Source organism: Ranitomeya imitator, chromosome 2 (genome assembly GCF_032444005.1).
Source record: "Ranitomeya imitator isolate aRanImi1 chromosome 2, aRanImi1.pri, whole genome shotgun sequence".
Lineage (NCBI taxonomy): Eukaryota > Metazoa > Chordata > Amphibia > Anura > Dendrobatidae > Ranitomeya > Ranitomeya imitator.
In genome coordinates, this window is record NC_091283.1 from 417,033,083 (window position 1) to 417,046,228 (window position 13,146).

The window sequence follows — 13,146 nt, forward strand, 5'->3', positions numbered from 1 at the left end:
ATTATGACATTGCAGAACCAAGTCACACAAATGCAAAGGAAGAAATATGAGGACACTAGTTTCCTGAAATACTCTGTTCTGCTGTGGGCTTGATCCCTAGTAAGCAATTCCTGACATTTGACTTCATTGATGTCTTCAAATGACAGGAGTGAGCAGGACACTGCCCCCTACAAGATCAGCACACTCCTTTCCTGAAATACTCTGTTCTGCTGTGGGCCTGCTTATCCGTAACTGAATGGGGGTGGGGGGAGGTGACCAATCACTTTATTCCGCTCCTCACATAATTATAGTCCTGTCCTCACTAGCATAATTACATGGGTGAACAGGTTATAGCAGCACACTTGGTTCCTGAAATACTCTGCACTGTTGTGGAACTGGCTTTTCAGCTGTTTTTAGCCCTCTATTGGAAAATTGCCTAAATAGAAACATTCTAACCCTAATAATATTTTTCTTATGGTTCTCATCAGCTGCAGGAACAAATATATTTAAGGAATTGCTATCGAAGCACTTCCCTACCTGAAGGGTTATCTTTCACTTTGAGCTCTTGGCAGGCAGCTTGATGATTTTTATTTATCTATGACATCTCTATTTCCCCCGTGTTTGGAAAGATTCCACATACTCTGGATCCTTCGTATAATCCAAAAATATACTTATCGCATGTGACTTTCATTAAATAACCTTGATGGGAGTGTGAGGGAAATTAGATTGTAAGCTCCACTGGTCATGGACGGGTTACAACATACCGACCTAAACACATGCACATGTAATGCTCATGTATCATACACATATACTATACACATATAAACACAGATATGCATCTAAAATAAACACAAACAAAACAAACAATTCTACAAAAAACATATATGCATAAAGTGCACACATACACATATAAAATACACATATACTACACACATATAAACACAAACATCTAAAATACACACTTTCCATACACATAAAACAAACAATTCTACAAAACATAGATATACATAAAGTGCACACATACACATATAAAATACAAAAATACTATACACATATAAACACAGACATGCATCTAAAATACACATATTTCACACACATATAAAACAAACAATTCTACATAACATAGATATACACATGCAGACACTAAATAGATGCACATCCACTATAATACACACGGATATACATATTACATACACACACTACATATACATACATATATTCGCACAAAACCATGTGAAACACATATAAAACACGCAAATAAATAAACATCAATATACAGACAATATATATATATATATATATAAGCAACTATAATTCACAAAATAGCACATACATGTAAGCACCTACATACAAAGTGCACATGTATACATTTATTATAATATGAATCTAAACTAACAGACATAGACTATACACATATAAAACACACAGGAAAAAAGGTTTAAGCATAATAACAGACGCGGATTCTTTACTGTAAGAGCAGTGAGACTATGGAACTCTCTGCCGTATAATGTTGTAATGAGTGATTCATTACTTAAATTTAAGAGGGGACTGGATACCTTTCTGGAAAAGTATAATGTTACAGGGTATATACACTAGATTCCTTGATAGGGCGTTGATCCAGGGAACTAGTCTGATTGCCGTATGTGGAGTCGGGAAGGAATTTTTTTCCCCAGTGTGGAGCTTACTCTTTGCCACATGGGTTTTTTTTGCCTTCCTCTGGATCAACATGTTAGGGCATGTTAGGTTAGGCTATGGGTTGAACTAGATGGACTTAAAGTCTTCCTTCAACCTTAATAACTATATAATACACACAGATAAATATATTTCATACACACATAACCATGTTTTATATAAATGGTACATAGATTTGAAATACAATAATAAATATGCATATATATACATAATACAATTATATAAACACACTTACAATAAATAAAATAGGACACACAGATTGAAACCTAGATATTCAACCCCTGGCAAAAATTATGGAATTACTGGCCTTGGTGGATGTTCATTCAGTTGTTTAATTTTGAATAGCCACTTAGCGTTTTTCTGCATGGTACATATATACTGATCAATAGTTAGTACCCATAAATAGGACTATAATATGACCTATCATCATGTATCAAACATATACCCAAGAAAAGGATGATATTAGGTCTAAATATAAAACATCAATACTTTATTGTTAAAAAATAACAACAGGTGCAGAGAGATAATATACAGAACGATATCTAAAACAGTGCTGTAGAAACAATGGCAGGCGGCATATAACAGGAGGTCAACATATAAATATATAATCCTAAGCAAAACAATAATTGTTGAACATATTATTACACTGATTAAAGGGACCAAGATAATGAAACAATGAGATCATATATACCTAATAATTAGACATTGGCCACTAACCATTAATTAAAGCCGTTTTAATAGTAATGATAATCATAACAAGAGTAATAAAACAATGAAGCAGTTGTCCGCATTTACCCACCGCAGTGTAGGCAGACTCTCCTGGAACATGCCTCCGCCCCAACGCGCGTTTCGGAAAACAACCTTTGTCAGGGGGCATTGAGAACATACAGACACATGTTTTAAGAAGGGGTGACCCCGGAAGCACTTGGCATGTATGCCCCGGAAGTAGAGGAGCGCTGCCATGCCAACCAGAGACGCTCGCACGCACCAAAATGCTAAGGTCAGGGGAAAGTGAACACGGGGGCCCCACGTGATCACCACCACACGGCCGAGAACTGGAAACGCGCCTGCGCATGAGAGATGTCAAATGAAACAAAGGAGAGGATTGTCAAACTCTTAAAAGAGGGTAAATCATCACGCAATGTTGCAAAAGATGTTGGTTGTTCACAGTCAGCTGTGTCTAAAATCTGGACCAAATACAAACAACATGGTAGGGTTGTTAAAGGCAAACATACTGGTAGACCAAGGAAGACATAAAAGCATCAAGACCGGAAACTTAAAGCAATATGTCTCCAAATAGGATATGCACAACAAAACAAATGAGGAACGAATGGGTGGAAACTGGAGTCAACGTCTGTGACCGAACTGTAAGAAACCGCCTAAAGGAAATGGGATTTACATACAGAAAAGCTAAACGAAAGCCATCATTAACACCTAAGCAGAAAAAAACAAGGTTACAATGAGCTAAGGAAAAGCAATCGTGGACGACTGGATGAAAGTCATATTCAGTGATGAATCACGAATCTGCATTGGGCAAGGTGATGATGCTGGCACTTTTGTTTGGTGCCGTTCCAATGAGATTTATAAAGATGACTGCCTGAAGAGAACATGCAAATTTCCACAGTCATTGATGATATGGGGCTGCATGTCAGGTAAAGGCACTGCCATTACATCTTCAATAAATGCACAAGTTTATGTTGATATTTTGGACACTTTTATTATCCCATCAATTGAAAGGATGTTTGGGGATGATGAAATCATTTTTCAAGATGATAATGCATCCTTGCCATAAAGCAAAAACTGTGAAAACATTCCTTGAAAAAAGACACATAAGGTCAATGTCATGGCCTGCAAATAATCCAGATCTCAATCCAATTGAAAATCTTTGGTGGAAGTTGAAAAAAATGGTCCATGACAAGGCTCCAACCTGCAAAGCTGATCTGGCAACAGCAATCAGAGAAAGTTGGAGCCAGATTGATGAAGAGTCCTGTGTGACACTCATTAAGCCCATGCCTCAGAGACTGCAAGCTGTTATAAAAGCCTGAGGTGGTGCAACAAAATACTATTGATGTGTTGGTGGTTTTTTTTTGTTTGTTTGTGTTTCATGATTCCATAATTTTTTCCTCAGAATTGAGTGATTCCATAATTGTTCCCCTATGCTTGGTTAAAAAAGTAACCATTACTAACTACCACATTTTTTGTTCTTGATTTCTTTTAGTGTATCTTAAAGCCAGAAAGTTGCCATTTGAAATGACTTTAGTTTTGTGCCATGTCTGTGATTTGCTTTCTTTCTACAAAATTAAACAACTGAATGAACATCCTCCAAGGCCGGTGACTCCATAATTTTTGCCAGGGGTTGTAGTGTACACACATATACACGCTTACAGTACACATATAAAATAAAGAATAAGTGCATAATATAGAAACATATAAAGTCATAGCTATATACAGATAAAAGCAGAAGCATAATACACATACAGAATGATGCACATAAAAACACACATCACGTACACACAAATAATACACAAATTATGTAAAAGGAATACACATAATATACACACATGTAAAGGTCACAGATAAGAGCAGACACATAATATACACACATACACAGAACAGTACACATAAACATACAAATATACACATAACACACCTTTATGTGTCACATATAATACACATAAAACCACACACTTCTAAAGAGCTCATATTGGCACATAATATATAGAAACATAAAACAGACAAGTAAAAGCTGTGTGAGTTATAAGGAATGGAGAAAAGCTCAATATTCCCAAAAAGTAGTTCCTGGATTTTTTTGGGACTGACACACTGCGGGTCCTATCATTCCCTATTTACCTGGTCAGTCCAGGTGTTGGGCTGATTCAATACTGGGCTTATGAGGGTGTATAGGGTGCATAATGATTAGAGGAAGAAAACTGCCTCAAGACACAAAAGAGACTCCATTATTGAGGATGATGGTCTCCAGTTGGTTCTATTGGTGTGAATTAACACAAGACTTGGGCTTTACCTTTATTTTGCAGACCTACACTAAAAACAGGAGAATCCTTGTCTCATCAGATCTGTGCGCCTGTCACTGACTACATTGATCCATTTTGCCTACTGCTTTCCAGCTCATCTTCTACATCAAATATATAGTACACATATTAAACAAACATAAGTAATGTATACTTATTACACATATAATACGCACATAAAAATACAGATACCAAAGCAATACACCCACAGGAACACAAACATTTAATACTCACAAGTCATACATAGTCACATTATTTACAGATCTACATGTAGTATACACATATAATACAAGAAGATTCTTCCATAAAAGCACACAGATGGACATACACACAGATACGCACATGATACACACATTCACTTACACTTTACACACATACAATCATAGTAAGCTCCCAATACCCAGTATGTCCATCAAGCTCAAATGTTATTCGATTTATTTTAAGAGAGCCCACGCACATTAGATCAAAGTTGATGAAAATGGACAATTTTGCCCTTAAGAAATGCTGATCGGGTGAAATTTAGCCATACAATCACCGACCGTCGTCGTCTGAAATTAAGAATGCTGTGTTGTATTTTTCACCAACCAAAATAGATTTCAGTCACGAACGCTCCAGGAAAGAATATTCAAGGAAAAATTATTCATTTTTTGCCTTATGTCATTGGATGACATGTACGGTATGGGTAGGTTTAATATCTGTAACTGTGGACTATAAGGCGTATGGCTGGATTGGCATAAGGATCCTGTATCAGACGAATGTGTTTGGCCACTTTAAAACACAGATGCACATAAACATAGATATTAACACACATACATCCAAAAACATACATCTGTACAAACATACAGAAATACAAACACACATACAAACAACAACATGCATCCATACAAACATACTCTGACGACGACCAAAAGGGTAACAATGTTTTGAACTTTTGACTTTCAGGTTCCATATCTCATCATCCACTACTGCTTTGATCCTGAGACTACCATCAATTTACAGACAATCATCTTGGCTATCTCATACATAAATTTGACTTTCAACTATTTAGCATATGATTAATTATGGAGATTCTTGTCATGTCACTGCATTGTTACTGTTTTTTCCTTGTGGTGGAAAAATCTTATTCTTCCTGAATGCTACAAATTACAACCTGTTCTCACATCCCCTAATAGCTCAGTGTATTATTAGGTTGATTCCCAAGTGAAAGGTCACTGATTTGAATCGAGGAGCAGCCATGATGACGATTTCCCAAGAAAAGAGAAACAGCATCATCCAGCTCATCGATAGCAATCTCTTGACCAAGAAAATTTCCAAACTGCATCATGTGAGCAACATGACAGTTGGAAGAATACGAAATTAAGAATCCATTCAAAAGCCAAGAGGTGGACATCTAGACAAAATATCAAACTCAACTTGTCGGCTCATCCCAAGGTCTATCAGTTCTAGTGCGTCAAACACGGCAGTGGAGGTGGCTTTTATGCTTCATAATAGTGAGATCACAGATGTCCGCTCAAGCACGATGCAACGCACATTACACAATTCTGGAATGATGACCTAAAAAATGGTGATGGAGCCTCAGCTTTAATATGGACACAAGAAGCATCAGCACAAGGTACAAATCATGGACAGTAGAATATTGGAAACAGGTGATTTGTAGTGATGAGACAAAAGTCAATTGGCTAAGCTCTGATGGGTGCTAATGCATCTGGAAGAAACAAGGAAAAAAGGGACTAATGGACCAAGAAATTGATGGAACTGTCAAGTTTGGCGAAGGAAGCCTGTTGATATGAGGTTGTCTCACAGAAAAAGGTGTTGATCAGGATCGATGGTGGTATCAATGCTGCGCTATATGAATATCTTCCAAGATGAGTTACTTCGTACACTCGAGTACTATGGGTATGAAAAGGACGACCTAGTGTTCCAGCAGGACAACAACGTGAAGCATATGTCAAACTTGGAGAAGAAGTGGTTCAATGTAAATGAAGTAGAGGTGCTGGATTGGCCCCCACAGTCCCCAGACCTCAACCCAATCATAGACTTGTGTGTAGAAATGAAGAAAAAACTGTATACCTACCCAAGTGAATCGGCCAGTATGCACCAACTTTGGGAATGTGTAGAAAAGACCTTGAATCAGATTTTGGTCAAGACATGCTTGAATCTAATCTAGAGCATGCCCAGAAGGATTCAGGCAGTGTTAAAAGGCAAAGGTGGATTTACAAAATAATAAAAAATAAAATTTAGATTTTTAGTTGCAAAACAGTAACAATGCAGTGACATGACAAGAATCTCCATAACTAATCATATGCTAAATAGCTGCAAGTCAAATTTATGTATGAGATAGCCAAGATGATTGTCTATAAAATGATGTCTCAAGTTCAAAGCAGTAGTAGATGGTGAGAAATGGAGCCTGAAAGTCAAAAGTTCAAAACATTGCTACCCTTTTGGTCGTCAGTGTTTATAAATAGTGATGAGCAAATATACTCGTTACTCTAGATTTCTCGAGCACGCTCGGGGGTCCTCCGAGTATTTTTTAGTGCTCAGAGATTTAGTTTTTATTGCCGCAGCAGAATGATTTACATCTGTTAGCCAGCATAAGTACATGTGGGGGTTGCCTGGTTGCTAGGGAAGCCTACAACCTGCAGTAACCACCGATCGACCAAACCACTGCACGACCAGTTCTACCCTCACCTACTGTATTCTCACCCATCCCTTGTAGATTGTGAACCCTCCCGGGCAGGGTCCTCTCTCCTCCTGTACCAGTTGTGACTTGTATTGTTGAAGATCACTGTACTTATTTTTATTATGTATACCAGGGCCGGACTGGGACTAAAATTCAGCCCTGGCATTTGAAGTTACACAGGTCCACTTGTCACATGGTGACTGTATAATATCTTTGTACACTTTTAGGCAGGGCCGGTTTTAGGCAAAGTGGGGCCCCAAATGCTAACATATTGCACATCACACAAAAGCATTTCGGTCGTATTTACAAGCACTGAGTTCAGGCCGCTAAATGAGTTTGTTCAACACTTGTTTCCCGCCCTCTTTCCACCGTCTGAGAAAGAATGATGGGACACAACGATCACTAATAGATCACTAACAGATCACCATACAGTACAGTATCATGTTATCAGCAGCACATCTACAGTTTACAGCGGCAATGTGCTGCTGAGAACAATGATTTTTGTTCCAGCAAAAACAATCTGAATATACAGCATTTTACTTGTTTAGTAAAATGCACCCCACAGTCCTCCATATAGTATAATACACTCCCTATAGTCCTCCATATATTAAAATATACTGCTCAGTCCTCCACATAGTATAATACACTCCTCATAGTCCTCCATATAGCATAATACACTCCTCATAGTGCTCCATATAGTATAATGCACCGCCATAGTCATCCATGTAGTACAATTCACTTCCCGTAATATAATGCACCCCATAGTTCTTCATATAGTATAACGTATTCCCCATAGTCCTCGATACAGTATAATGCAGCCCACATATAGTATAATGTAGCCACCACCCTACAGAATATAATGCGGCAACCCCACAGTATAATGCAGCCACCCCACAAAGTATAATGCAGCCACCCCACAGAGTATAATGTAACCCCATAGAATATAATACGGCCCACCTCCCCATCATATTGTATATAACCCAACCTCCCCCATAGAATATAATATACCCCCACAATAGTATATACCACAGCCACATAGTACATAACATGGCCTCCCCATAGAAGATAATATACTCCCCATAGTATATAGCAAAGCCCGCATAGTATATAGCACAGCCCGCATAGTAGATAACACAGCCTACACAGCAGTATACAGCACAGCCCACACAGTAGTATATACAGCACAGCCCAAACAGTAGTATATACAGCACAGCCCACACAGTAGTATATACAGCACAGCCCACACAGTAGTATATACAGCACAGCCCACACAGTAGTATATACAGCACAGCCTGCACAGTGGTATATCCAGCACAGCCCACACAGTGGTATATCCAGCACAGCCCACACAGTGGCATATCAAGCACAGCCCGCACAGTGATATATCCAGCACAGCCCACACAGTGGTATATCCAGCACAGCCCACACAGTGGCATATCAAGCACAGCCCGCACAGTGATATATCCAGCACAGCCCGCACAGTGGTATATCCAGCACAGCCCACACAGTGGTATATCCAGCACAGCCCACACAGTGGCATATCAAGCACAGCCCGCACAGTGATATATCCAGCACAGCCCGCACAGTGGAATATCCAGCACAGCCCGCACAGTGGTATATCCAGCACAGCCCGCACAGTGGTATATCTAGCACAGCCCGCACAGTGGTATATCCAGCACAGCCCGCACAGTGGTATATCCAGCACAGCCCGCACAGTGGTATATCCAGCACAGCCCGCACAGTGGTATATCCAGCACAGCCCGCACAGTGGTATATCCAGCACAGCCCGCACAGTGGTATATCCAGCACAGCCCACATCTCTCCTCCTCCCCCCGAGAATGTCCCCACAGTCCAGCAAAAAAAAACAAACAAAAAAAAAACACTCTCCTCACCTTTCCTCGTTTCCCCCGTTGCTTCCTGCTCTTGTCTCAGCGGCTGCAGTCTGCCCGGGACACAGCAGGTGCGCGATGATATGACGTCATCGCGAACCCGCAGTGTCAGAGGCAGAGCGGGGAATGATGGGAGAGGGAGCGTCTGTAGACGCTCTCTCCTCCATCATTGCATTCAACTGTACTGGCGTCATAGATGCCGGTATAGTTGAATGCCACGGCAGGGGGGTGAGTCGTCGGCAGCTGGGGGAGGTGGATCGAGCGGCCCACGACTGGCACCGGCCCTTCTGTCATTTGGCAGAAGTGCCCGATGGCCAGTCCGGCCCTGACGTATACCCCTCCTCACTTATAAAGCGCCATGGAATAAATGGCGCTGTAATAATAAATAATAATAATAATAATACATATATACGTAAACAGTAACTCTGAAATAAACACATACAAGCAAAGACTTACTACTAGTGAATTTAGATTCTAAGCCCCAATGAGGTTAGAGATGACAATATCTGCAAAAGCATTGTGGAATATGATGGTGCTATATAAGTAAGTATAATAAATAAAACAATACAAAACATACAAAAACCACACAGATGCAGAAAAAGGACTGATACACAGATACACACATAAGTACTAAAACACAGACAAATACTCAAAGCAAAACGCAAAGATATTCACATACATACATAAATATTAACATATAAGTTCACACACAAAGACACAGGTACATAAATACAAAAAGGTACAGTACATCAAAAAGACAGTTCCAAACCGTAAATACTAACACATACATAAAAATAGCACACAGATGACTATATATGCACACAGGTGGATAATAGTACAGATACACACATATATGCATGGTATCACACACAAAAACATAAAAAAACAGACAAGTATGTAAAACACACTAATGCACACATACATAAATTCAACACAGTTACAAAAAGACACAAATACACAAATGTATACACATCTACATAAATAATAAAGACATATACAAGAAAATACACAGGTACACATACTAAAAAAAAAATCACCAACATGCACATACATAAATGATAACAAATGCACACACACATACAAAAAACATACACATACATTCACAAACACATAGAAAAATACAGATAATCACAAAAAATAAAGAAAAAATCACATAACCCATCACATGAACACAAAGATGCATAGATGACTGCTTACTTTGACACAGCAGAGAGGAACTACAAGCCCCATCAGCTACTGTTTCTACACATTCATTTCCTAAAGGTCACAATCTCTGAGCCCTTAGAAGCACAAGTTTCAAGTTTACCCAGTACCCATCTGATATCCAGCATCACAAACACTGCCCTAGTGTTCGATCCATCAAAAATGGAAAAAAAGTCTTCAAAGAGTCTGTAGGGTCACCACCACCCACCGATCATTCTTACCTCTTATAATAGGAAGTCCACCGTGGCGATAGATTATTAACTATCTGTTCCTTGCGGGAAAGAAGTAGTCCTACCATAGTGACCAGACATAGTGCCAGGAGGATCTTCATTAAGCACTTCAATCGTAGGTTCACGTAGGGGATCATCTTGAGATTTTATTTTTTATTCTTCCAGCTTTTACCGATATTGATTCCGTTTTTGGCATGCGAGTTTCTTATCAGTGGGATTCCTTGTCCATGGGTGAGGGCACTGGTGTCAGCTCAGGACTGGTAGTGCTGTAGCGTTGCCCTTCTTCAGCTCCGCACTCAGTGGTGTATGACAGGTCCTAACATGCGTGTGCATACAGTGTGTGCATGTGTGTAGTCTGACGATGTGAGTCTCTGCAGAGTATTCCCGGACAGTACAGAGGCAGCTGTGTCAGACACTTATGCTGAAGGCGGGTCACTACAGCACTGTGTTTTAGGGCAGGCTAATATATCTTTTGAAATATGCAATGATTAACCCATTAGTCGCTGCCACTGCGAGAGTTCGACACTCTTAAGGAGAACAAGCCGTTTATAGACTGTAAGCTATTGGCTAATATCAGATTATTGCTCATTACCCTGCAGCAATTTTTTAACTTTTAAATGAAATTTGTTCTATGGGTTGTTACAGCGGCGCCGTTTGCTAATAATTGCACACTCGTGGCTTTTGTTAGGAAAGTGTTGTCGATGCTGGCAAACACCTTTGAACATGGGCGGACACAGATTCGGGCTCCTGTGCAAGAAATGTGTCTGCATTTACATAATATATTATAATATACTAGATGGTTGCCCGATTCTAACGCATCGGGTATTCTAGAATATGCATGTCCACGTAGTATATTTCCCAGCCACATAGTATATTGCCCAGCCACGTAGTATATTGTCACCGGAGCGTTGCGAAAGGTGAGCATATAATGATTTGTTATTTTTTTAATTACTTTTAACATTAGATATTTTTACTATTGACGCTGCATAGGCAGCATCAATAGTAAAAACTTGGTCACACAGGGTTAATAGTGGCGGTAACGGAGTGAGTTACCCGCGGCATAACGCTGTCCGTTACCGCTGGCATTATCCCTGTGTGAGCGGTGACTGCGGGGAGTATGGAGCGGGCGCCGACTGCAGGGGAGTAGGGAGGGACTAAAGAAGAACCACTCAAAACGAATAATTTCAGGATCCTAGAAACGACCAAAAAACCAAACACAAGGATCACTAAAATATAACTTTTAATAATTAAAGCTAAAAACTGTTTGTTCCAATATAAGAAACATCAGTATTAAGAGAAATGTACATACAGCTCAAAAAGCTGAATACAAACTAACATACCCTGTCAGGTGCCCTATTACTGGTCCCTACCTGACAGCGGAGGTTGGCACCCTAAGTTTCTGCGGTAGGCGCCCCCTCTCCTCGACGACTGGCCCTAGTAGCCCTAAATCAACCCTGTGTTCCCTAAAAGAGACATACCAAATACCAATACCCCCAAAAATGAAAGAAATATATAAAAAAAATGCAAAAATTAGAATAGAAAAAATAAAAAAATGAACATAGCAAAAAAAAACACAAATTTGTTATTTGCCACCAGACAAAGAGGTCCCTAAAAGGGAATAATAGAAAAATTACAACCCAATGGGTAAAAATATATATATATATAATACCAATGTCTCGTTTATCCAAAAAATATCAGCAGGCCACTCCATCCCATATTTATACTTTAAGATAAACATATAGTTCTGTAAATCCAAAGGTTTTTCAATAGTCAAATGACTCCCAGATGTACGATGTTCTCAATAGGACAGCGGCCCACATCAGCACAGAGACATCCCAAACAAAGAGCAGGGGACCGCCAGAGCAGGTTAAACAACCATACAGGAACCATCCCATAGTTCAATACTGTGGTAAACGCTTCTACTCATCTGCATCCCAGAGGCGTTGTGGGTGGTTATACAATCATACAGCTCCGTTGGTCTCCTGCCGGGATATCCTCCCTATTCTGCCCGACGCGTTTCCCCCCCCCCCCGTGGGAATCCTGGGGGTTCATCAAGGGACATGGAACAATGTCACAGAAATATAAAGGTGCAGGAGCACCATCCATACCATTGCCATGTTATATACCGGTCTGTCTCCTCCACGTGGAGACAGACCACGCCCCCAGCCGCGCACCCGGAAGTGCGTCACTGGAGCACATCAGCGTTCCAGACGCCTAGCATTACGTTCCCAGTAAGGCGGTGCACATATTGAGGGAATCCCCCTCAGCAATTAGAACACACCGCGCATGCGTCCAGATACGACGCCCGCCCAGCACAAGTCCAGGGCTGCGCGCACACTACGGGAGCTGCATATTCACAACTTGATCATACTGCGAATGCGTAGGCTCCAATAGCAGCATAACACACGTCCAGAGAACGCTGAATAGGAGGGCGGTGTAAAAAG

General features: G+C 40.2%; 1 protein-coding gene across 3 annotated transcripts in view; it reads right to left on the minus strand.

Annotated features, from left to right (window-relative positions):
- LOC138664249 (alpha-N-acetylgalactosaminide alpha-2,6-sialyltransferase 2-like) overlaps window positions 1-11,128 on the minus strand; it is a 65,865-nt gene extending 54,737 nt beyond the window's left edge. For 2 of the 3 annotated variants that reach the window (XM_069750775.1, XM_069750777.1), the window contains exon 1: window positions 10,694-11,128. In XM_069750775.1, the coding sequence (XP_069606876.1) occupies window positions 10,694-10,839 (146 nt within the window). In that variant the 5' untranslated portion in view covers window positions 10,840-11,128. Of the gene's footprint in view, window positions 1-516; window positions 534-10,693 lie in introns of those variants that run through there. The other variant, XM_069750776.1, reaches the window with a different exon arrangement.
- Window positions 11,129-13,146: the final 2,018 nt, after the last annotated feature.